The sequence below is a fragment of the Hyperoodon ampullatus genome, assembly GCF_949752795.1.
Source record: "Hyperoodon ampullatus genome assembly, chromosome: 14".
Classification (NCBI taxonomy): Eukaryota; Metazoa; Chordata; class Mammalia; order Artiodactyla; family Ziphiidae; genus Hyperoodon; species Hyperoodon ampullatus.
Window position 1 is genome coordinate 74,268,190 of NC_136927.1, and position 25,924 is coordinate 74,294,113.

The 25,924-nt window shown below is 52.8% G+C and overlaps 1 protein-coding gene across 1 annotated transcript in view; it reads right to left on the bottom strand.

Moving 5' to 3' along the window:
• CDH22 (cadherin 22) overlaps positions 1-24,881 on the bottom strand; it is a gene marked incomplete at both ends in the record, with an annotated part of 71,831 nt that extends 46,950 nt beyond the window's left edge. The window contains 3 exons of the mRNA XM_079718940.1: positions 676-795; positions 14,671-14,965; positions 24,630-24,881. Coding sequence (XP_079575066.1) covers positions 676-795; positions 14,671-14,965; positions 24,630-24,881 — 667 coding nt within the window. The remainder of the gene's footprint in view (positions 1-675; positions 796-14,670; positions 14,966-24,629) is intronic.
• Between the last annotated feature and the right edge of the window lie 1,043 nt (positions 24,882-25,924).

Genomic DNA, 25,924 nt, shown 5'->3' on the forward strand with positions numbered 1-25,924 from the left:
CTGCCACTCTCACGAGGCCCCTGCGAGATGTACTCAGGTTCTAGCCTCAGAGTGAGTGACGTGGGGGACGGTGCGTGGGAGCGCTGCACCATTGCTTGGTGAATGGGGGGAGGGCAAGGAAGTCAAGAAGCCATCCTTCCCTAATGGTCTCAGCCTCGGTCTTCCCACCAGATCCTTAACAACTGCTACCTGAACAGCCTTCGTAACTGCCGAAAAGGTGCCTTTCACGGGCCGACGGCCGTCCCCCCTTACCCCCGGCCCCCAGCGACACTTATGACCATGACCCACCGCGTCTGGGCTGCGGACACGCCTGCTTCAGTTTAGCTCCAATGGCAAGAGGGACCACAGAGTTCAGACCTCCGAAGCCCTTTCAGGGGACCCATAGTGATAGCCTCCTGCCTTTTTGTTTCCGCACTAGTCTTGCAGGCGCCCCCCACTCTATTTTTTTTTTCTGCTCCTCGGTCCTTCTCTCTTCCTACCTGGCCGCCCTCCCTCTCCGCGACCCTGGGGTCTCCTGGAGCCAGAAAGATGCCTCGGTGTCCTCTGTCCTAACCTCAGCACTGTTGGTTGGAACGCTGAGAGAAGACTTCCGCCCGCCCCCTCCGGCCCCGCCCCTTGCGACACGCCTCTGGTTCCGCCCCGGCTCCGCCCCTTCGGCCCGGCCCCGCCCCTCACCGGTCTTGGGGTCCACGGTGAAGTGGCGCTCGCCATCCAGCACGCTGTACACCAGTCGAGCGCTGCTGCCGTACGTGGGGTCATCCGCATCCGAGGCCATCACCTGCATCACCGACGTGCCTGGGCCCGGGGGACCAAGCGAGACAGGGGTCAGCTGGGGCCGCTGTGCTTGTTCCCCCCATCGCTCCCCACTCCCAGAGAAGCTGGGAAAGGAGACCTAGGCCGGAGGTCACTGAAGCCAATCCCCTCACAGTCCTCATCCCCACATTAAGCCCCAACCCGCTTCCAGACCTGGGGCCTTCCCAGTGGCACGAGCATGACCATGGAGTCAGATCTGGATTCAAATCTCCCTTTGGTGGTTCCCAGCTGTAAAACTCTGGCAAGGGAAGACAGCCTCTCTGCATCTCAGTTTCCTCACCAGCAAAATGGGAACAGTCCTAGTCCTTGGTTCACGAGGGAACACATTTTAAACTCCCAATGCAGAACTCAGGGCAGTATCTCAGTGGGTGGTGGAAATGGTTATTTTCACCAATTAAGGTCATCACAGAGTTAGAGCTAACACTGGAAACAAGGCACTTTACTCCCAAAGCAGGGGTCCTTCTACTCATCCCAGCTCCTCCTGACTTCTCAAGGGAATTCTGCCTCCTTCCTCCCACATCCTAATCCCCCCCGCCGCCATCCCGCCATGGGGATGTGTGGGCATCCCAGAAGGACAGCCAAGTTCACTGGGGCTCAGGGGCCAGTGTCTCTTGGGCCCCAGGCAGAAGAGCAGCAGGCAGCTTTCCCTTTGGAAGTAGCTGGCTGTGGGTCCTGGGGCCCTCCTCGCCCCTCCTCCCGGGTGCCCAGACAGTTCCCGCCCCCGACACGCACACTTCTCCTCATGCTCTGCACGTAGGCTGCTGGGGAGAGTATAAATTGGATAAAAGTCCATCAAACAGCGGCAATTAAGTTATTGATTTTCGACACTGCCTCATTAAACTGGGAGCTCCTCTCGGCCTGTCCCAGGGATGGCTCTAATTTGACATCATGTTCAATTTGACAAAAGCAGGGCTTGGGATGTGAGGCTGCACAGGGTGGGGGTGATGGAAGGGGTGGGGGAGGGGTTGAATGGAAGGACGGGCAAAGCTGTGTGGTCCATCCAAACCTTTCCAGATAGGAGGGTGTGAGATGCAAGACCCAAGAGGGAGTCTTGGGGGCTCAGGATAGGACCCAAGGGGGAAGAGACTCAGACCTCACCTCAAGGAGATGCCCTCTTCTGGGTGCCCTGATGGTGAGGCGATGGGGCCCAGGCCTCCTGAGGTTCTGGGTAGGGCCCTCTTGGTGGGTTGGGCTCTCTGGGCCAGCGGGGCGGCATGCTCGGGGGGTGACACCAGTTCACTGCCTGGCTAATGAGTAAGGCTCTGGAAGTGCTACTGCAGCAATTCTGCTAAGCCCAGCCGGCCACCCACCTCTCCCACCTCCAGCCCTCGATCACTCCAGACAGACACATGTATTTATTTTTCACTCTTTTGCATTTCTCATTTCCCTCTCCATGTTCCCCCCCACCCCCGCAGCCTCCTAAACCGGCCCTGCAATGCGCCTCTCTCTTTGGCGGCTCCAGCTCCCCATCAACCATGTCAGAGTTGCCTGGAGAAGCTGGGGAAGAGGTTTGGGCAAGCCCCCTCCTTCTTGATGCTTGGTACTCAGGGGTCTCCTATTCAGGGCAAGGGCATGATCCTAGGCGCCTCCTCTTAAACAGAGAGAGGAGAAAGAAATAAACCCTATTGAGCACTCACTACATGCCTAGCTTCACCAGCCACTTAAATCCATCACCTCTAATTCTCATAGCATCTCTGAGAGGCAGAGTGGGCCCCTCTAAATTACAGGTGAGGAAAGAGGTCAAACAGGGGAAAAGACTCGACTGAGGGCACAGACTGAGGAAGTGGTGGGATTTGAACCCAGGACTCTCTAAGGCCAAAGTCCTCTGGGAGCCAGAGTCAGCACACACACATACAGTGACTCTGGATGGTGGCCTGGTGTACTGAATCACAATCAGTGACTCTGCCGCTTATTAGCAGTTTGGCCTTGGGCCTGTCATGAACCCCATTTTGGCCTCAATTTCCTCATTTGTGAAATGAGGGTGAGAGTACCACCAAACTCCTGGGATTGGTTTCAGAATTCAAATAGGTTTCTGCATTCAGCACCGAGGACAGTGCCTATCCCATACTAAGAACTCAATAAACAGGTTGTTGTCCTCTCAGCAGACGCTGCATGCCTGTATACAGTGGCACAATCAAGCCTCCCTCACAGACAAACTGAAATGAGAGACGATACATAAAGCATCAGGCTCATGGTGGGTGCTCAATAAATAGTAGCTGCTGTAACAGTTATGAGAGAGGGTCTCCCTGTCACTCTCCTCTGCATGTCCCCCTCAGCCCCTGGGCAAGGTACAGTGCCGGGCTGAGTGACTCCCCAGGGACAAGGATGAGCTCTCTCTCTCTCTCTCTCTCTCTCTCTCTCTCTCTCTCTATCCCTGGCTGCATCCCTGGGACTCCCGCGGGGATGATGGAATCATTTCCCCCATCTTGGATTCTTTATTGCAGCCATTACAGTTAATGCCGACACGTGGGGATGGCAAAGGGTTAGTGATTCACCACTGATTCCCCAAGGCCCCACACGCCCCCCCACCTTCTTCACAAGTCAGCAGCTCCCCAGAATCCGCAGACAAAAGGGTGCCAGGCTTGTGGCTGCTGTAGGACCACCTTGTGCCGTCCCCCTAAGTTCAGCAGTTTGCATTTTGCAATGTGCCATCACGGCCATTCTCTCCTTCAGTCCTCACACCAATTCTCTGATGTAGATGCAGTGGCATGCTGGCAAATGTTTAACCATTGGCTCTGGGGGATGGAGGGGTAGGGAGGAATTCCCTGCTTTGTAGTGTTTGCTGATGTCTACGGTGTAAAGACTCTCACCATGGCCAATTTCAGGCTATGAATGTGGTATCAAGTGGTTCATAAAACTCCTGAAAATCAATATTTGGCTCTCATGAGCTGATATGAGCCGACTCCAGAGCAATCCTGCATCAATTCCATTTTACAGATGAGGAAACTGCTACACACAGTGAAGGGTGACAATGTAAATTAATAATGAAACCCATTATTATATACCCTTATTCAATGATAATGATAGATTAGGTTTATTAAATAACTTCTTTGTGCTACATACTATAATAAACCCTTTATGTATAGTATCTCATGGAATTCATATAATAGAGCCTTGAAGTAAGCTCTACTAAGATTTCCACTTTGCAGACGAGGAAATGGAGGCTGAGTGAAGTTTAGTAATGAACCCCTTTTGCCTCAATTTCATCATTTGTGAAATGGGGGTAATATTACTACCAAGCTCTCAGGATCGCTGTGAGAACTCAAATAGATTTCCTTGTTCAGAGCAAGGATTCTCGCTCTCTGGCAGCTGGTTCAAGTCCAGACTTCCAGAAGCAGGGATGGGATCGGCTAGAACGAGCCATTTGCTGTCCATGGTGCTGCCACCCAGTCCTGCTATGCAGGATCAAGGGCCTAATTCCAGGCTGGCATAGGAAGGGTTGCCCAAAGGATTCTCGGGTAAACAGTATCTCAGAGCCCAGGGCTCCATGTGGAATGTTGGCTATGAAAAGGCTGATCCTTGGAGAGCACAGAAACCAGTGGTTCTCAACCTGGCTGCACATTAGAATCTCTTAGGAGCTTTAAAGTAAAACTGATGCTGAGCCCCCATCCCAGACCAATTTAATAGAGCTCTCTTGGGGTGGAGCACAGGCAAGGGGATTTTAAAAGCTCCTGCAGTGATTCTAAAGTGCATTCCAGACTGAGAACTGATGCCCTAGACCCAGCCTTTTTTTTTTTTTTTTTTTGTGGTACGCAGGCCTCTCACTGTTGTGGCCTCTCCCGTTGCGGAGCACAGGCTCCGGACGCGCAGGCCCAGCGGCCATGGCTCACGGGCCCAGCTGCTCCGCGGCATGTGGGATCTTCACGGACCGGGGCACGAACCCGCGTCCCCTGCATCGGCAGGCAGACTCTCAACCACTGCGCCACCAGGGAAGCCCTAGACCCAGCCTTTTGAACTGGTGAGCAAATTGAGTCACAGAGAGGCTCAGTGACTTTCCCAAGATTAGGTTATTAGTAAATGGTAGGAAAAGATTCAAACCCACAACACTGTAGCCAGCATGTCACCCTCCTGGACTCACTGTGCCTGTACTGAGACTGGCACCCAGAAGGAAGCAGCAAGGATGACACAAGCTACCAAATCAGCATGAGAAGTTGGACACGCCTACAAAGAGATGACCCTCACAACTTCATGGAGACTGGGTGGACTTTGGCATCAGAGAGTCCTGGGTTCAAATCCCGTCACTTCCTCACTCTGTGCCCTCAATCAAGTCCTTCCCCCTGTTTGACCTCTTTCCTCACCTGTAATTTAGAGGGGGCCACTCTGCCTCTCAGAGGTGCTATGGGAATTAGAGGTGATGGATTTAAGTGTCTGGTGAAGCCAGGCATGTGGTAGGTGCTAATAAGAGTTCATTCCTCTCTCCTCTCTCTGTATGGTCAGAAGATCTCTGGGTCTGTGTCCTTGGCCCTGCACAGGAGACCCGTGGGTACCAGTATCAGGAAGGAGGGGGCTTGCCCACTCCTCATTTCTAGTTTCTCTGGTTTCTGACATGGTTTTTCATGGGGCCAGAACTGGAATGCATGCTCTGGTTCCCAGGCCAGAATTCTTTCCCTTCTTGTCCCTTTAACCCTTGCTGTCTGTGAAATCCAACGGAAGCTCAAAATTGGGCCCCAGGACCTCCAGCTGCTCAGGGAGAAGGTGGTGTCATGTGGAGTGGGTGTCAGGGATTGAAGACAAGTTCTCCTTCCAGCCCTCTCCTTGGCTCTGTGTGTGGCGGTGGGAAAACTACTCGGCCTGACTGGGCCTCAGTTCCCCTTCCGTAAACTGGAGACAACACTTTACCCTTGCTGTCTCCTGGGTGAGGGATACCCCTTAATAAGATGAAGGAGATGAAACGCTCTGGAAAAGAACAGAGTCCTCAACTGAGGTGACCAAGCGTCATGATTATGAAGATGTTGGTAATTAGTATCATCCTGCCTCTTCCCTACCTCCCCTTGCCGCCCTGCTGGGCCTGGGGAAACCCTTGACTCCCATCTAGCTTCTCAAACATTTATGAAACATGAGCCCCACCCCCTGCTGCTGCCGGAACTGCATGGAAGGCTTTCTATTAAACATTAAAAACCACAGGAAACAAGCCCCTTCTCAAACTGCCCCCTCACCACGCCCCTCCCAACTCCCTCTTTGCTCATCACTTACGATGCCAGCTGCCTGGACTGGCCTCAACCGCACTTCCGGCCGCCCACCCAAGGCAGCCCGATGTAGATGAATGATACACAGGAGATTCAGGAAAGTGGCTGCACGGGAAGGGGAGGTCGGAGGATAGAGGGGGAGGAGGCAGGTCCAGAGACAAGTGACAGAGAAGGAGGCATAGAGAGATGGAGCAAGAAAATGGGTCAGAGACAGAGAAACAAGAGACAGAGGGACAGAGATGCAGAGAGATGGACAGAGAGAAAGTGAGAAAAACAGAGGTACCCAGGGAGAAACTAGGACAGAGACAGAGAGATCAGGGTAAGAGAGGCAGAGATATATAGAGAGACAAAGAGAGAGAGAGAGAATGGGACAGAAAGAGGTAGCCATGGACTCACCCAGGCAGGCAACACTTGAGTGTGTGTGTGGGTCTCATCCGCCCCCCTGAGAGAAGGGACTCCCCTACTATCCCTAATGGAGTCCCATAGGCTCTTCTATCCTCTCCACATTTAAACGGGACCCTCTGTGGAGGAGTCCGGTCACCTTGTTTGTTCGGGACAGCAACATTCCAAGTTTCTGCAGTAGCATTCCCCTGCCAGTTGCAGAAAGCAAACAGTTTTGATTATAATTCAGTTCCATTCAGTCACCCAATATCTACGGAGCACCTACTATGGGCTAGACCCTTGAGGGCAGGATGGTAGATTTGTCACCCTTGTACCCACTGCCACGTGGGCACAGGGCCTAGCATAGCGAGGGTGCTCATGTTTGCTAAGTGATTTGTTGATGGAAAAGACAAAGAAAGATATGGGGCCGCCTCCTGAGGGCCAGGGCCTCTGTTCTTCTCTGACACCTCTCTCCGCCAGAAACCTCCTGTCCCATTTCTCCCCGTCCTGGGTGGTGAGAGCCAGTGCCGTTGCTAGGCAAGGAGATTATTGCACATATAGATCTTCCTGGACTTTAATTAAAAACATCTTTAGAAGTTGTCTCTGCAGAGGCCAGCAATTGATTCCTGGCTTGGGCCTGAGGGCTGTTGAGCCACACGCTCTCCAGCTGCAGATGGGACAATCGGAGGCTCCCAGCCAGCCACTGCCCTCCCCAAATGAGACCCCTGGGGAGCACACTGCCTCCTGCCTTCCTCCTTTCCTCTCTGCCACCATCCTCCAAGCATGGGACCTGGGAATCAGACAGTGTGCCCTCCCGCTTTTATTTCCCCATCTCTCTTTTTTTTTTTTTTTTTTTTTTTTTTGCATTACGCGGGCCTCTCACTGTTGTGGCCTCTCCCCTTGCGGAGCGCAGGCTCCGGACGCACAGGTCCAGCGGCCATGGCTCACGGGCCCAGCCGCTCCGCGGCATGTGGGATCCTCCCGGACCGGGGCACGAACCCGTGTCCCCTGCATCGGCAGGCGGACTCCCAACCACTGCACCACCAGGGAAGCCCCTCCTCATCTCTCTTGAGCCTCAGTTTCCTCAGCTGTAAAATGGGGGTGTCAACACTTAACCCAAGAGAGTTCCTGGGAGGATGAAATGAGATTAGGGATGTGAAAGTGTTTTGCAAGCTGTAAAGTCCTGTGCACATTAAAGCGATGGTTGTGACTGTCTCCCATGTACACAGAGCCAAGTAGTTTAGGTTCTGATTCCAGGTTCTGGGTCTGGTTCCGGCTCCAGCTCTTAGTATGGAACCTCAGGCAAGTTACTTTATCTCTCTCTGCATTTATCTCCTCATTGGTAAAATGAGGATAGAAATACCTGCCCTGCTTACTCCCCAGGACTGTGAGAATAAAGGGAAATAGCTTTGTGAAAGCAGTGTTGGCCAATAGCTATTATTTAGTGAATGTCCCAAGAAGTGCAGACTGTACTACGAAAGTCTTTTTCCATCTATTAAAGATGCTGCTCACAGAAGGGATTGGAATACATGGGAAAGCAGCTGTGGTAGGGCCCCTGCCCATTTCGACAGTCTGTTGAGCCCCAATCCCATGGTCCAGTAATGCCCATCCTATGGTATATGTGCCACCACATATACGTTCTCCTTCACCACATTCTCCTTCCTTTGCTCCCAGCAGACATCACTAATCGACTGTGGCATTCTTTTCTGCTGAGCCCAAATGAGACCTCAGACTCCTCAACACAGCCCTACAGTCACTACCAGTCCATCCGAGTTGGCACCACAGATGAAACTGATCTGCTACCACTTTGAGGTCAGTGGCAGTATCTTGCTTATCTTTGTATCCCCACATACCTAGCAAAGTGACACGTACAGAAAAAAAAGAAAAAAAAAGTGACATGTACACAGTAGGAACTATTATGTATTTACTGAATTAAACCAACTGCTTATTTTTCTATCCCCTTGGGGCTATATATATATATATAAAGTAGGTGCTAATAAATGTTTGCTTAGTTGGGTGACTCATCTTTGCAACCCCTCCAGAGACAAGTACACTGGAGGCCTTATAATATAATGGGTGCTAATAAACATTTGTGGATTTAGCTCAATTACTTATCTTTATATCCCCTGCAGTGCCCAGAATAAAGCAGTGGCTAACAGATGTGTGTTGGATTGAACTTCTCATTTTTGTATCCTCAACAGTGCCAAGTATTTTGTCTTATACATAGTTGGCATTAATAAGTAGGTGGAGTTGAACCGGGCACAGGAGCTCTGTGAAATTCTCTTGTGGGGCTTCCCTGGTGGCACAGTGGTTGAGAGTCTGCCTGCCAATGCAGGGGACGCGGGTTCATGCCCCGGTCCAGGAAGATCCCACAGGCTGTGGAGCAGCTGGGCCCGTGAGCCATGGCCGCTGAGCCTGTGCGTCCGGAGCCTGTGCTCCACGGCGGGAGAGGCCACAACAGTGAGAGGCCCGCGTACAGCAGAAAAAAAAAAAAAAAAATTCTCTTGTGGTCCACTGGTCGGGTTGTGACAGCCTAGGGAAGGGGTCTAACCCCCTAACATCAAGAGATTATCTAGTCTAACTCTTCTCCACCAAAACTCACTCCCTTGTTGATTTCACCCAGCCTCAAGCTTTAAATTCTCTCTGCTGATGACTTCCAGAGTTGTAACTCCAGTCCTGAACTTGCTCCTGACCTCCAGACTCAGAGATCCAACTGTCGCCTTGAGAACTCTATGTGGATTTCTAGCAGACATCTCAATCGTAACGTGTCCAGTAATGAATTCTTAATTTTGTGCCGCAAACTTGCTCTTCCTGGATCATTCCCCATCTCAGCGATAGCAGCTCCATCCATCTAGTTGCTCAGGTCAAAAACTTCAGCATCATCCTTGTCTTCTCTCTCTCTCACTTCCCACATCCAATCCCTCACAAACCCTGTTGGTTCTACCGTCAGCATACATCCAGAATCCAAGTCACCATCACCTCTTGCCCCCAAGACTGCAGTTGTCTCCTCGTTGATCTCCCTCTTCTATCCTTGACCCCTACAGTCTATGTTCAACATGGCGGCCAGCAAATCATCTTTTAAAAATCTACGTTGGATCATATAACTCCTGTGCTCCCTATCTCACTCACAGTACAACCAAAGCTTTCAATGGCTACAAAGTCCTATGTGGTCCAGCTTCCGGTAGCTCTTCTGACCTCCTTGGATCCTCTCCCCCTCATTTACTCTTCTCTTCAGCCACACTGACTTCCTTGCTATTCCTCAAACATGACCAAACACATTATTCCTCAGGACCTTTACACTCGCTGTTCCCTCTGCCTGGAACATTCTTCCTCGAGCTTAGTGGTTCTCCAAGTGTGGTCCCTGAACCAGTAACATCAGCATCACCTTTGACAGTATCTTTGTTAAAAATGCAAACATTTCTAGGGCTTCCCTGGTGGCGCAGCGGTTGAGAGTCCGCCTGCCGAGGCAGGGGACACGGGTTCGTGCCCTGGTCCGGGAAGATCCCACATGCCGCGGAGCGGCTGGGCCCGTGAGCCACGGCCGCTGAGCCTGCGCGGCCGGAGCCTGCGCTCCGCAACAGGAGAGGCCACAACAGTGAGAGGCCGGCGTACCGCAAAAAAAAAAAAAAAGCAAACATTTCTAATAGCCCAGACCTACTGAATCAGAAACCCTGGGGCGGAGAGGGGAGCCATCTGTGTTTTAACAAGTCCTCCAAGTAACTTGGATGCACAATAAACTTTGAAAACCACTGTTTCACATAGCTCCTTTGTCCATTCCCTTGGTTCCTTCAGATCTTTGTTTAAGTGTTCTCTTATAAAAAAAGAAAGGCGTTCCCTGACCCCTCTAAAATAGCACTCCCCCAATATAACTCCCAATTCCCTTATTCTTCACAGCACATACACCACAGGGTGCATTTATATGTTGCCTTGTTTATTTCTTTCCTGTCTCTCTCCTTGCTCTAGATGTAGGCTTTCTAAGAATCCCCAATGCCTGGAACAGTGCCTGGCACAGAGTAGGCACTCAGTAAACATCTGGGCATGAATGAGCCCCCTCCGTGCTCAAAAGGGAATTTGGGGCCCAGAGAGGGGCAGGGACTTTCCCAAGGTCACGCGGGCAGCCAGGCCTCCTGGCGGTCAGATGCAGGACCCGCTTCACCGCATTAGGCTCAGCACGGCTGGCGTGTCCCTTCTCAGAAGCACGGCTCCTTGGAGGCCCCGGCACACCTCCCTTCCCTTTTAAGCTGTGAGTGGTTTAATTGGTGAGCGCTGCTGCCTTTCATGTTCCAGGCTGTGTCCCTGCTCCTTCTGATCTCCGAAGCTGCCCAGACCCTGGTGCTGCTTGTCGGCCCCGCCCCGCTCAGCCCAGATCAGGAGGCTCAGTAATTGTGACTGATTTTCAAAGCCGCCTGGAGTCTCTGTAAGCACCCGGGTGTCGGATTTGCTTCCCCTTCAAAAAGTTGCTCAAACGAAACAAACTAATTTAATTTCTGCTTCCTCTTTCCCCCTCCTGGGTTCCCCTGGCTTGTCCTAGTTAAGTTCCCACTTTTTCCTGAGCAGAATGTCAGAGTCAGTGGACCGGGAGAGGAAGGTGAGGCAGGGCTGGGGCTCCTTGGGGCCGTGCTCATGAAGCTGGGGGCTGGCGCCGCCTCCCACTCTCTGGGTGACCTTGAATGAGTCCTTGCCCTTTTCTTGGTCTCACTTTCCCCACGAGTGACACAAGAACCTTGCTGCTCCAACAGCCTGGGAGCCAAGCCCAACTTGCTCAGTTATTGACTTGCTATGTGACTGTGGGTACATCTTCTCCTCTCTCTGAGCCTTGGTGTTCCCATCTGTTCAATGGGGATGTTGACATCAGTCCTGCCACCACTCAGAGTTGAAGTGAGAGTGAAGTGGTGATGGGCAAGCGGACATGGCGCATATGGGGCTGCACCTCCTTCTGGACCCCTCATCCCCATCCACTCTCCACCCCACAGCAGAGGGGGATTTCTAAAATGCAGGTCTGCCCACGTTACTTCTTTGCTTAAGCCTTTCCCAGGCTATGTGCTTCCCTCAAGCCCTTCGCATATGATTCCAGCTTCCTTCTCCAGCCTTATCTCTCTCGTCATCTTTCTGGCCTTTTCCATGCAGAAACATGCAGTTCAGTTTTGGGTGAAGAGAGAGACGGCCACGTCTCCTTCGGCCAGAGTTTGAGTCCAGGAGTGAGGGCTGCTGGACCTGGGAAGTCAGGGGTTTAAGCTACTTCTCACTTGCTGTGTGACCTTGGACCCATCACTCCTGCTCTGAGCCTCAGTTTCCCCACTTGCAAAATTGAGTTCTAAGTACTCCCTGGGTCTTTGCCATGGACAACCTCCAAATTTATCTCTCTAGCTCAGACCTTGCTGCTGAACCTGTATACTGAACTGCCTTTTCCAAGATCTCTCCTTGGCTTTCTAATAAATACTTCCAACTTACAGGTCTGAAACCAAACTCCTGATTGCCCTCCGTCCCCCCAAAATCTGTTCCTCCCACTGTTTCTCCCATCTCAGTAAATGGAGATTCCATCTATTTAATTGCCCAGGTCAAAATCTCGATAGTCATCCTTGAATTTTCTTTCTCTCACACCCCACATCCAATCTATTAGCAAATGCTTTCAGCTCTACTTTTTTTTTTTTTTTTTTTTTTTGCAGTACGCGGGCCTCTCACTGTTGTGGCCTCTCCCGTTGTGGAGCACAGGCTCCAGACGCACAGGCTCAGCGGCCATGGCTCACGGGCCCAGCCGCTCTGTGGCATGTGGGATCTTCCTGGACCAGGGCACGAACCCGTGTCCTCTGCATCGGCAGGTGGACTCTCAACCACTGCGCCACCAGGGAAGCCCTCGGCTCTACTTTTTTTTTTTTTTTTTTTTTTTTTTTGCGGTATGTGGGCCTCTCACTGTTGTGGCCTCTCCCGTTGCAGAGCACAGGCTCCGGACGCACAGGCTCAGCGGCCATGGCTCACGGGCCCAGCCGCTCTGCGGCATGTGGGGTCCTCCCGGACCGGGGCACGAACCCATGCCCCCTGCATCGGCAGGCGGACTCTCAACCACTGCGCCATCAGGGAAGCCCTCAGCTCTACTTTTGAAATATATCCAGAAGTTGACCTCTTTTCACTACCCTTACTGGTACCACCTTGTTCCAAGCCACCATCACTTCCTGCCTAGGTAACTGCAATATCCTTCTCAGTGGGCAATCTGCTTCTGCCCTTACACCACCTTCCCATCTAATCTTCATGGAACAGCCACAGGATCCTGTTAAAATTAAGTCACATCATGTCACTCCTCTGAACAAGCCCCTCCACTGACTTCCCAGCTTGCTGAGCTTAAAAGGCAAAACCCTGACCATGACCACGTGGCTGTATGATCTGGTCACTTTTCTGCTTCCCCTCAGAGGGAATTCAACCTTGGGACTTTGCATGTACTGTTCCCACTGCCTGGAATGCTGTTCCCTAGGGCCCATGCCCTCACTTCTTTCAAGTCTTTGCTTCAGTGTCATCTTCCCAGACCCATGATCTGTTAACCTGTTTCCTGCCTGTCTTCCTCGGCCAGAATGTCCCCTCTGTGAGAGAGCAGGGAGGCTGGTCTACCTTCTCCTCACTGTGTCCCCAGTGCCTGTGCATATTTGTTCAATGAATGAATGAATCCGTTCAACAGACACATAGCCTGTCACATGCACACACGGGCCTTAATGGCCGTGCAGGGGCACACCTGTGCACGTGTGAGATGCATATGCGCACCAGGCACGCGTGCACCGTGCGTGTGTGAATGCCAGCCCACACCCACATTCACACCCTCGCCATTCCCTGTTCTCTCACCATTCCTTGGTGCTCACCATTTTCTCCGGTCCACTCCCTTCTCTTCCGTCACCGGCTGCCCGCTCACTACCCACCCATCTGCCAGATCTGGTCCAATCTGGGGAAGCCAGGGCTGACTGCACTCTTCCCCAAAAACCCAAATTCCCCCAGCCTCTGACATGTAGCTGCAGAGCTGGAAGGCCAAGTGAGAGGCAGCGCCAGGCCCTTGGCCACAGTATGTCAGCGACAGGACATGTTCTAGGACCTAGGGCCACTGCTCCCTGTCCAGTCTGGCTTGCAGGTGACTTAGCCTAACGCGGTGGGGAAGGTGGCAGCTACTGGCTTGCCCCTCACACCATGACTCCAGCTTCTACCAGGAGCCTTCGGCTAGGTGGGGCCTTGATGGTCATTCCACTACCTGTGGGCCCTACGGTGGGAGAAGGCAGATTCGTCCAACCTTTCCTTTCAGTGTCCCGCTGCTGTGCAGATGTGTTTCTGAGGATGGCTGGGTCTGAAGGCTTCTTGCAGATGTGTGTTTCAGTGTGTGTCCTGCCTTTTCTATTACAACTGTGTGTGTGCAGTGCCCCTGGTGTTTGCAGCCACACCTGGGTAGAGGCGGCTGAATCTGTGTCCGGGGGCTTGGCCACCTCTGTGAGCCTGTGTCCCCAGGTGGCTGGGTCTTGGTGTACTGGGGCTTCCTGTGGGCCGTGGAGGAAGCTGTCTGGAGGTTGTCACGTCTGGCTGTGCCCATGCCTGTCTGCAGCTACGCTCTGGTGAAGCCCGACCCCAGGACGGTAAAAATGTCTGGCTGTGGCTTTTGCCTGTGTCTAGGTAGGTGTCTGTGCATAAGCTGCATCCATGTGAGGGGCTGTTTCCTGGGTGACGTTGCATGTAGCTGTGTCTAGTGTGAGGGCATGTCTGGTTGTGTGGGGGGGTCTTGTTTCAGCTATGCCCACTCTGGTTGATTTAGGTTGTAGGTGTGCCCATGTTCGGTTGTGCCTGCGTTTGTGTGGGAGTTGCGGCCAAGGGCTGTGCTGTGTCTGGGTGAGTTGAAGTCTGGGGAAGGGCCGTGTCCAGGTGGACAGCCATGCCTGTGTGTGTGACTGTCCCGATGCTGTCCATGCATGGGGCCGTGCCTGAGCCGGGCTGTGTACAGGTGGACAGCCGAGCTTGTAAGTGGGTCTTGGCCTGTGTGATTGTGAGTGGGTGTATAAGCATGCCCAAGTACGTCTCTGTGTCTGCACGTAGGTCCATGTCCACATACGGACTGTGCCCGTGTATGTGCCTGAGATCACGTGTGTGTCTCTGTCCAGAAGTGCAGCTGCGACTGCCCGGGACTGTGCCTGAGTCCGTGTGGGCACCTGGGCTCACACCTATACCCCGTCTCCCCTGCTCCTCCCCGCAGCAGGCTCCTCCTCATAGCCTGGCAGCTCTCCTTCCCCCGTTCCCCGGCTCCCCGCGCCCCTCAGAGCCGGCAACCCACCTGTGGGTGAGAGCTCGGCCACGCTGCCAATGTAGGGGCCGTGCAGGAAGCGGGGCTCGCTGTCGTTGATGTCCTGCACCTTGATGATGAACTCCGACTCAGGCTCCAGCAGGCGGTTGGTGGCACGGTCCCGAGCTTGAGCCCGCAGCGTGTAGAAGGTTTTCTGCTCCCGGTCCAGGCGCTCCATGGCGTGGATGTCGCCCGTCAGCTCATCGATCAGGAAGATGGTGCCAGCGCCCTCGCCTGAGATGGTGTACTTGATGGCCCCGTCACCCTCATCTGAGTCCGAGTGGATCTGGGGAGGCAGGGAGGAAGGCAGGGTGGAGGCTGGGGTGGGAGCTCCTCTTGGCGCTCCCCCTGCCCAAGTCCCACTGGGGGCCTGTGCCTAAGCACATCTCTTCTTTGACATACCCATTCTTCAGTGAAGACACTGAGGCTGGGGAAGTCACTCGTCATCCCAGTCCCAGGCCTCCCTGTCTGGTCTGGAGTGTTTCACTAGCCCGCCATGGCTTTTTCTGCTCCAGCCTTGCCCCTGTAATCCACCTTCCCCTCTGCAGCCAGAGCTGTCAGCCTCAGGGGCAGATCTGAACACATCCTTCCCCGCCTGCAACTCTTCCATGGCTCCCTATTGGCCTTACAAAGAAATCAGAACCACCTCCACAGCTCTCTGCTGCTTCTTCGAGCGCCCTGTCCTTATTTCTCTGTCTACTGAAAGTCTACTCATCTTGTGAGGCTCAGTTCAGACGCCACCTCTTCCCAAAAGCGTTTATGGATTCCCTCCCTGCCCCTACCTCCAACCCCACCATTCCCCTCCAAGATCTTTGCAATACAGCAAGTCATCATTATCATGTTCAGCCTGTAGGATTGCTGTAGCCATGCTTCTCAAATCTTAATGTGCATGCAAATCACCCGAAGATCCTGGTAAAAAGCAGATTCTGACCCAGGAGGTCTGGGGTGGGGCCTCAGAATTTGCATTCCTAACAAATTTCCAAGCTGCTGTCCATGACCTCACTCTGAGTTACAGGTCCAGGATCCCTAGTCTCTGAGCCCCCAGAGGTATTTTCTTACTCATCTGATACCTGGAGAGCCAGCCTCAAGGCTTGGCACATGGTGGGGACAGGGAGTGCAGGGACAGGGGGTAAAGGGGATGCAAATTGGAGGAGCACCTACTATGCGCCAGGCAGTGTACTAAGCAATTTACATACTTATCTGGTTCAGAGTTCTTTAAAAAAAAAAAAATCCCTACTAGGGGACTTCCCTGGTGGTCCAGTGGTAAAGAATCTGCCTTCCAATGCAAGGGATGCGGGTTGGATCCCTGGTGGGGGAACTAGGTTCCCACATGCCGCGGGGCAGTTAAGCCCGCGCCACAGCTACTGAGCTTGCGCGCCTCAACGAGAGAGCCCGCGGGCCGCTAACTACAGAGCCCACGCACTCTGGAACCTGCGTGCCACAGCTAGAGAGAAGCCCGCACACTGCAACGAAGAGCCCACGTGCCGCAACGAAAGATCCCGCATGCTGCAACTAAGACCCGACACGGCCTAAAAAATTAAATAAATAAAAACAAATAAAATAAATACTTTTTAAAAATCCCTACTAGAGTAGGTTTTGCTATCTTCACTTTGCAGATTTTTTTTTTTTCATTTTCCCACTGAGGATTAGAGAAATAGGATGATTTGCTCAAGGTCAGACTGCTGGAGGAACTGGCCTGGTCCACAGCCTGGGCTTTCTCACTCCATCCTCAAGCCTCCTGGGAGGGGCCCAGGGTGGCAGAAGAGGCAGCCTTGTCCAGCCTCGGCTCCAGCATCACCTCCCTGTGAGTCCTTGCACAAGTCACTGTACCTCTCTGGGCCTCAGCTGCCTCCTCTCTAACGTGTGGGTCATAATAGCACCTCCTTCTAGAGGTACTGGAGGGCTAATTGAGTGTAAAGTCCACATAAAGCCCTTAGCACCTGCCTGGCACCAGGTGACACAATATGTAACGGCCAGCCCGGCAGAGGCACTGCCCATGGAGTGGTACTGCAGCAGGGCCCCTGCTGGTTCAGATGGGAACCCTTTGGATGCTGGATCACAGAGAGGTCAGAGGGGCTGAGGGAGCTGAGGCAAGGGAGAGGAAACAAGACTATTTACCACAGGTAGGGAGCTTTTTCACTATTTTAACAACCGGCACAACTATACCAGTTTGTACTAGCTGAAAATCAGCCCTGCCTGTGACATAATAAGTGTCCCGTAAATGGTAGCTATCGTTATTATTATGTTATTACTAAATGTTAGCTATATATAACTGGGATTTAATCCAGGCACTGTTCAGCTCCAGAACCCAGGCTGTTTTCACTGCACTGAGATCTCCTGGGCAAGGAACCAGCAGAAGGACTGTTCTCCCAAATAGAAACACCCAAGTCCTTACCCTTCAACGTCCAAATCTCTGAGGCAGCTCTGAGCAGAGGAAAATGCATCCAATGAAGCTGGTGACCTTGGGCAGGTCCCTGCTCCTCTCTAAGCTTCCGCAAAGATGGGGCGTGAACAAGAAAATCCCTGAGGCTCCTTTCGGGCCAGGACGGCATGTACCCCAGCCCACTCAGCAGGATAACAGGTGCCAATGAAGTCACCATGAAGAGGGATGAAAGCCCACCCCCTGCCATGCAGGAGGAGCTGAGTATAAATTCTGCTGGTGGAACTTTGTGTCTGAAAGGTGGATTATAGAAGTGCCATTTGGAAGATTGAATGGCCCATAAACATTTTCATATTTCATTAGTCGATTAATGGGCATCTCTCTCTTTTTGGCGAGTCTGCTGATTCTCAGCAGAAATTGCAGGGAGTAAATGGAGGCGTTGGGTGGAATCTTTCCGGGTCCCTGTCCTGTTATAGATTGCCCCAATTAATGCCCATCCTGGGCTCCACTGTGAAGCCTTCTTCCTGTCCAGTTACTGTTAATAGGTTTCTCATAAGTGGCTGGATTGTAAAAACCTCATAACTCAGTTTAATACCCCCAATAAAATTATCTCAAGACATCAGCCCTGAATCATCGGCAGTGCTGGGGATGAGGAGACCTGTCTCTCCTGTTTGCTGTTTATGCTCTTCCTCCACCTTTGCCCAGGGGAGCTGGGGACAGGAGAGGGCAAACGTGTTCCCTTTTAGGGTGCCTCCACCCACTTCCCAATCAGACCTGTTGTGGGCTTTTATTTAATCAGTAAACATTCCCAAGGAGTGTGGTACAATAGATACCATTTGGGGGAATGCTTAACCCCTGTAATCTTATTAGTCTTCATCACCACCCTATGAAACATTATTATTATTCCCATTTCTCAGATGAGGAAACTGAGGCACAGGGAGGGGAGGTCATTTGCTTTGTCGCCCAGCTAAGTGCAGGAAGCCAATCTCCCGATCCCATGGCTCGCTAATGTTGTGATCAACCTGCATGGCTTGTTAATTTTACCCCTCTGGGTCTGTTTTTCCACCTGAGAAATCAGATCAAGTCCTACCTCGCACAGGTGTGGTGAAGATGAAACGTGAGCGTGTTGGTAATGACCTACACACTCTGTAAGTGGCTGTCTCCTTCCCTTTCTGTCTCTATCATGTCCCTGCTGCCCTTGACATTTTATCTCAGACCCTGGCCAGGGATCACCTACCATTGAGAATGGGGGAGGAGGGAGTGGAACCCAGTAGTCATGTCACTGATGTTCTTCTGTGAAGCATGACACAGAGCTCACGGTGGGGTGCAGTGGCTACTCTCTGGGGACTGCAGAGTCCGAACAGGGCTGGTCGGCCTGCGGAGAAGCTAAGAGCTCAGAGCTGCGGCTTTGGGCTGGGTTGGGGCTGCTCGCCCCACCTGCCTGGGTCCTGGCTCTGGAGTGGAGAAGAAGTGCCTGTGGTTCTACTCCAGGAGGGTATTTCTCAAGAATCTCAGCTCTGAGGCTGGAGGACGGTGCTCTTATTTACCGAACGCCTACTATGTGCCAGATTGCAGGCCTCTGCAGAAATCTAATTTAATTTTGTGGCATACGTAAATATCTCCCCATTTTCCAGGTGAGCAGACCGAGATGGGCTTAGTTCTGTTTGATTCCAAAGCGCAGGTTAGTCCCTCTGCAGCCTTTGGAACCTGGTTAGTCCACTTACAACGTTTCTGGCTAAAGAAGCAGGAGAAAGGAAGATGGAGTAGGCTACAGGGCATTCACTGAGCTTCACGGCTTGGGGAGAGGCCTGTACCACCCTGTACCCTCAGGCCATGGTTATCGGCGGCTTTTTCAATCTGAGCCTATATTTCGTCATTTGGAAAAGGCCTTCACGACACAAATCAGGAGAGGTGATGGGCCTTGTATTCAGGAATGGCCGGGTGCCAGTGTCAGCTTTGTCACCCACTTGTTGCCTGGCCCTGAGCTACCCTCCTCTGAGCCTCAGTTTTCTCATCTATAAATGAAACTGATAATGCTTCCCCATAGAGTCCAAAGATTCATCAGATAATATGTGGGAGCTCCTGGCACATAGTAAGTGCTCAGTGAAGATGAGTTGTCTCTCCTTTCCTGGCACCTGGTCTCAGAAGAGATTGAGGGTCACCTAGTTCATTCCCCCATCTTCTGACACAAGAACCATAGGCTCAAATCCTGACCCACTGGAGACACAGGGGCCATCATGCAATATCTTCTTGTCCTTTAAACTCAACTTGTTTCCTCCTTCAGGCAGCCCTCCCAGATGCCTTCCCATTTGCCCTCCCGCTGCTCTGTACCCCTGTCCCATGCACACTCCCCTCTGCTCCACACTCCCCTGTAACACCCTCGTGTTGCAATCTGTCTCCTCAGTTGTCATGGGGCTCAGGGGCAGGGACTAACTTTGATTTGTCTTTGTCTGAACTCCCCACGCCTGGCACACACTAGCTGTCCTGACAATGCATGCAGAGAAAATACAGGGGGAGTGGGACAGATGAGTGTGAGTGTGTGTGTGTGTGTGTGTATGTGTGTGTGTGTGAGACGGTGAGCTCCCTGAGGATCAAGCATATGGCTGTTCATTGCTCCCTGGTCCCCAGGATAGGCCATAGCACCAAACGTTGAATACATGAATAATGAAATATACAACTGTCATTAGAATTCTCCAACTGTCTGCTGGGATTTCTGAGGATCCAGTCACTCTGTTAAATCCCAGGTGCACATGAGCTAGACTAGGAAGGTCTGTCACTGGGCACACTTCTAGACCCCCTACTGTTACCTCCTTGATAGCTCATAATGATCTTGTGACTCAGAGATTATCCTCTCCCCATTGTACAGACTGGCAAGCTGAGGCTCAGAGAGGGCCCATATCATACTTAAAGCCACACAGCTAACAAGAGGCAGCCGGAGGCCTGTCCGGCTCCACATCTTGGGTTCTTTTATCTGCATCGAGTGTAGACAGCCCCTGAGGGAATTCCCCCTCCCTAAGCCCCAGCCCTGGATCATAAACAACATGAAAAACATCAGAGTGATGGCTTCTCATCCTGGGGGGCTGAAAATGGGATTTACGAGGCCATTAATTACTTCCTCCTAATTAAATCAAAATTAAACCCGAGCAGAGGTACGTTTTCCTTATTAAAGACAATTAAACGGACAGTGCGGCTACACAAATAAAACGAGTCCAGGATTTAAACGGAAAGCAAGTGAAATAAAAAGCCTCCCCTGGAACGAGGGGTTTGTTCACGCCTGCGCTACTCCTAAACCAGGAGTTCATCAATTTCCTTTAAATATTAGCAACTTAATTAAATCTGCTCTCCTCCTCACCTTAATCCTGCCGTATATCTAAAATAGATCTCACCGCCCACAGGAGTTGGTCATAAGTGCTGACCCCATAATTCTCTCTTTAAAAAAAAAAAAAAGAAATTAAAAATCCTACAAAATCCACATCCAGCTGACAGGAGCCTCAGGGGAAATTACAGTTCGGAAAAGGGATTAGTCCAAGTACCCAGATTGTATGGAAATGTTGGTAGGTTGCTTTGAGGGTGGGTGTTGTGAGAAGGTGAGGGAAAGAGGTGAGCCAGGCTGCCGGGGGTGGGGAGTAGAGGGGGCAGGACAGCAGAGGGAGCTGTTGGTGTGGGGCCCTGGTGACAACCACGGGGGCCAGTGGTTCCTGCAGGTGCCGACAGGAGCCTGGCGGTGAGTGATGGAGGAGGCAGTTGTAAAATAGGTTACCGTTGGGTGCCCGGGGTTCACTCGGCTGATGGTGCTGTTGCTAAGCTACCTTTGGAATTGGGCAAGGACAGATGCTCCCTATGGCTCCCTGGGGCGGGGGGACCGGGAAGCAGTGAATTAACTGAAACCGTGGAGAAGTCCTTTTTCCCTGAAGAGCGAGAGAGAGCATGGTATGAGTGTGTGTGTGCATGCATGCACACGACCACTTGAACAAATGTGGGACTTGGCTGGAAAGGGGACAGGTGGTTTTTTAAAAGGCCAAGCTCAGGTTCCTAGAGCGAGGGGTGGGCTGGCAACCACGTCCCCCTACTTTGTGGTGAGAAACTAGGACATCAGGTTGCCCAGAAGGCTTTCGGAATTGGGGGCAGGGGTTCATAATATCTATGCATACTCCAGGTGGTGGAAATAACAGGTGAGACCCATCATAATAAAAGCTAATACTTACTGAGCCCATACCAGGTGCTCTCCAGGTTCCTGACATATGCTAACCCATTGAATCCTCACTGCAACTCTTTGAGGAGGTGCCAGGTATAGCCTCACTCAGCAGATAAAGAAACTAAGGCACAGAGAGGTTAAATAATGTGCCAAGGTCAGAGAGGGAATCAGCAGCAGAGCTGGGATTTGAGCCCTGGCAGTCTGGCTCCGGTTGGCCCCCCTGAACCACACACCATACCATCTTTCACAAGAAAGGGTGCTTTGGGCACATGTTTGCAAAGAGATGGAAACTTCTCTCTCCTTCCTGCATGGAGTGCTTTTCTGGAGGTGGCCTTGAGAGTAAGCAAGGAGGGGCTCTGGGTGAAGATGATGGAGGGGGAAGATAACGTAGTCATGACAGCAGTGGGGATGCTGCGAGAGGCCGCTGTGAGGAGAAGACCCCCAGGGCTGGGCACAGTGCTTGGCTCATAGAAGATGCTTAATATAGGATGGTACTGTACAGCACAGGAAACTCTACTCAATAATCTGTAATGATCTATATGGGTAAAGAATCTAAAAAAGAGTAGATATATGTATATGTATAACTGACTCACTTTGCTGTATAGCTGTACAACATTGTAAATCAACTGTACTCCAATAAAAATTTTAAAAAAAATTGCACTGGGCCCAGACCCGGTGTCAGGAGAGCCTTGTCCCTTGGGGTTGGTTCTACCACCGTGCTGGTCTCACCCCATCTCTGTTAATCAAAACTCTCTGGAAAGCTAACTGGCCTTGGCATGATGTTCTGTGCCTCTAGCCTCAGCTTCCCCATCTTCTAAGGCAGGGACTTACTAGGGTCCCCCCATTGCCGACAGACTGTGGTTCAAGGCAATAGGGGTGGCGTTTGACTCATGATGATAATGGCTAGGTGGATGCAGGTTGGAAGTGGTGAATCAGCGGCTGGTTTCTCTCATCTTTTCAGGAGGTGAGCGGCTGAGGAAGCCTTCTCAGAGCCCCAGCTTCCGGGTAGACAAGCGGGCTGAGGTGCCTGAGACCACCACAGCTGACATTCAGGGAGATGTGTCAGAGTCCTTCCCTGACTTTCTGGGGTTTCCTGGACCAAAATCTCTCTCCCAGGCCTGGAGGTCTTGGAGATGTTTGGAGAATCAGAACACAGCTTCCAATCCTGGCTAAGCCACTTGCCCACTGTCTGCCTGCCCTCTCTGCGCCTCGAGTTCCTTGCCCACGAAAGGGAACGATTTCTACCTTGCAGTTGAAGGGTTAAGTGCTTCACGTGGGAATAATGAGAAAACAACAATAAACAAACAACCAGGCCACAGGCCGAACACTTTCTGCGCTCAGTTTTCTTCTGTAATCCTTTCAACAACCCTTGGAAGTGGGCTCCCCTAGCCCCACTTTTACAGACGAAGAGACTGAGGTCCAGAGAGGTGAAGTAACTTGTTTCAGGTAATACGGTTCATGGGTTCGTTGGCAGAACCGGGCCTCGAGCTCAGGCGTGTCTGGCTCCAAAGTCCGCATCCCTAGCTACCTCACCATTGGCTATTGCCCAGCTGGCACTGGGTCCTCCTTCCCCCTCCCCACACCCCATTCTACTAGCCCCACCATCTCACCGCCCTGGCTGGGAGTCAGGAGTCCTGGGCTCTGCCACTAGTTTGCTGGGTGACCTTGAGCAGAGACATGAACCTCTCTGTGCTCTGTCAAATCTGCACTTTGCTCTGTTGTGGGGATCAACTTCAGCCACATGTATGGAGGGGAGAGTAGCCCAGGACCAGGGATGACTGTATCTAGACCAGTGAGAATCTGGGTTTCCTGCAAGACAAACCCACAAGGTTTACATCACACTCTCCTCTCCTCCTTGTCGAGGGTCCTGAGCCATGAGCCTTGAACTGAGCAGCTTGGTCAGCCTCCCAATTCTCAGACTCATTTAAGCACACAGGGAATTCCACAGTTGGTCCCCCCTCACCTCTGCTGACAAAAACTTCCTGGAAAGCTGACTGGCCTCGGCAGAAGCCAGAGAACTGTCCCTGGGCACTGCGCTGCTTTTCCTGCCCTATGAACACCCTCCACCTCAACATCTCAACTGCAGACAAGTCTGTGAAAAAGCCAGGTTCCGTCAGGTCTCCATGTCTTTTGATAGGCTATGCCCTCTTCCCCATCAGCCCAAACTCCTATGCATACATCAAAACCCAGCTCAGGCATTTAGAAAACACTTCCATGAAGCCAGCCAACACATAACCACTTATTAAATGCCTACTCAGTGCCAGGTGCTGACCTGTGAAGCTTTTTATGTACCAGGATGTCTCTGCCACTCTGGGGAGCCCCCAAATGGCAAAGGCTGGATCTCACTTGTCTCTGCCTCTCCAGCATTGCACCCATGAGGGGCTCAGGGATTAAATGGATGAAAAAAAGTCCTTCTCAGCTCCTTATATGCTTAGGGCACAGATCTTTCGCCACGTTAAGCAACGTTTACTCAGAGAGTTTGAGAAAGCAGCTTTCATTCATTCATTCATTCATTCATTCATTCAATGAACAGTTTGTGAGCAATGTCTGTGCTAGGCACTAGGGATTTTATGGTGAGCAAAACACACAATCTAATAGGAAAGACATGCATTAATTGCATAATCAAACAAACACACGCATAGTTAAGTGTTATGAAGGAAAGATACCAGGACCTAGGAGGGCACATAACAGGGAGGGATGGCCACATGCAGAGGGGTCTGTCCCAGCCTAGTGTGGTCAGGGGCAGCTTCTTTGAGGAAGTGGCATTTGAGCAGAGGCCTGAGTGTGAGATAAAGTAAGCAGCAGAAGTAGTAGAACGGAGCAGGACAGAGCAGTTGAGGGAGGCAAACAATCTAGATAAGGGGGGACGGGGCTGGCAGGAGCCTGTGGGAGCATCGGAGGGGCCATCAGAAGGGCGTTGTGGTCGAAAACTCAGAGCGAGAGTGGCAGCAGATGAGGCTGGAGGAGGAGTCGGATCTTGGCAAAGCAGCGGGAGGGAATCTGGATTTGACCTCAAGTGCATGGGAAGCTACTGAAGAATTTTAAACACAGTGGGGACAGTTTGTGTGTGACATGATCAGATTTGCAAACTCTTTTCTCCATTCTAGATGCAGCTGGCTACAAGATGGACTGGGTTTCCCTCCCTACTAGTACTCTCTGCTCTAAGATGCAAAAGGAAGAGGGACTAGAGAAGGATGCGGAGTAGGCATGGGAGCAGAGTGATGACCCTATTGTCTGCTCCTGACCAGGCGCAGCTGGGAGGAGGCAGCAGGGACTGGGATTTAGGGGGGGAGGGGAACTGGGGTCCCTTGCGTCTACCAGCGGGCGTCTCCGGGGTCCCGGGCGCGGGAGAGCGGGCGCGGGGTCCCACTTTACCTTGCCCACGTACAGTGGCTCGGTGCCCGTGTACTCTTCCACCACGAAGAACTGGTTCCACACCCAGCCGCGCTTGACGCGGCCCGCGCCCGGCGCGCCGTTCTGCGCAGCCCCGGACGCCAAGGGCGCAGGCGTGCCCGCCGCCCACAGGGGTCCCGGCGGCGGCGGCGGCATCAGCAGCAGCAGCAGCAGAATCGCGGGCGACAGCGCCGCTCCCACCCGGAGGCCCCGACCGTCGGGCCGCGGTCTCATGCTTGGCCTGCGAGGGGCCCGGGCCCAGGAGCATGGACGGGAGGTACCAGGGCGTCGCCGCTTGGTGGCAGGACGGAGCAGCGCCGCGTCACATGGTGGCCTTAGCGCGGCCGCCGGGGCGCCGCCCCCGACGGGGCACCCGGACAGGCCTGCGGCCCTGAACGCCGCCCAGCCGTGGAGGCGCCCGGCTGGAGGGGGAGGGGGCGCGGCCGCATCCGGGGCATGGACGGCCCCCCGGGATCCCCGCCCGCGCCCCCCTGGCGCCGCCGCGGCCGGATCACCAGGCAGCGCCTTGGCAGCTCCGGAGTCTGGGGTGCGCCATGGTCCCTGAGCGCAGGGGTCCTTCGGGGACGAGAGGCCGTCCGGGCCAGGAGCCTGCGAGAAAAACAGGAAAACATCAGAGGAGGCTCTCTGCGGGGACGGGGCAGGTTGGGTCTACCTTTTTGTCCTTTAGGTACTAAACACCTACCATGTGCCTGGTACTGTGCAGCGTGGGGCAAACAAGACAGTGGTTCCTGCCTTCTTGGCCCACGGCTGAGTAGCCCTGCCCCTCCCCCTCCCCCAGCCCTGGATGCTTCCTTTCCACTCCCATCGCACACCTCTCCTCTCCCCCGCTCTCCCAGCACGCCCCCTTTCCTCACAGCCCCCGCATCCAGCCCTTTCTTGGTGGTTCTGGGCCAGCCCGGGTGCCCACAGGGGCAGGGACCTTATGAGCTGCTTTCCCTGCCCCCTGGCTGACAATCTCTCCAGCCCAGCCCACCCCATAGAAAACCCCCATCCTAGAGAGGAAGCTGCCCCTTCCAGAAGGGGTCTTCAAGAGCTCCCAGGGTGGGAGGGAGGGAGACGCAAGAGGGAAGGGATATGGGAACAGATGTATACGTATAACTGATTCACTTTGTTATAAAGCAGAAACTAATTAAAAAAAAAAAAAAGAGCTCCCAGGACCCAGGCCTCCTGGGGTCACAGAGTCCAGCACGCAGCCCACCACCCACCACTCCTGCCTCCCCACAGCAGCACAGTGAGGTCATTCCATCCAAACCAGG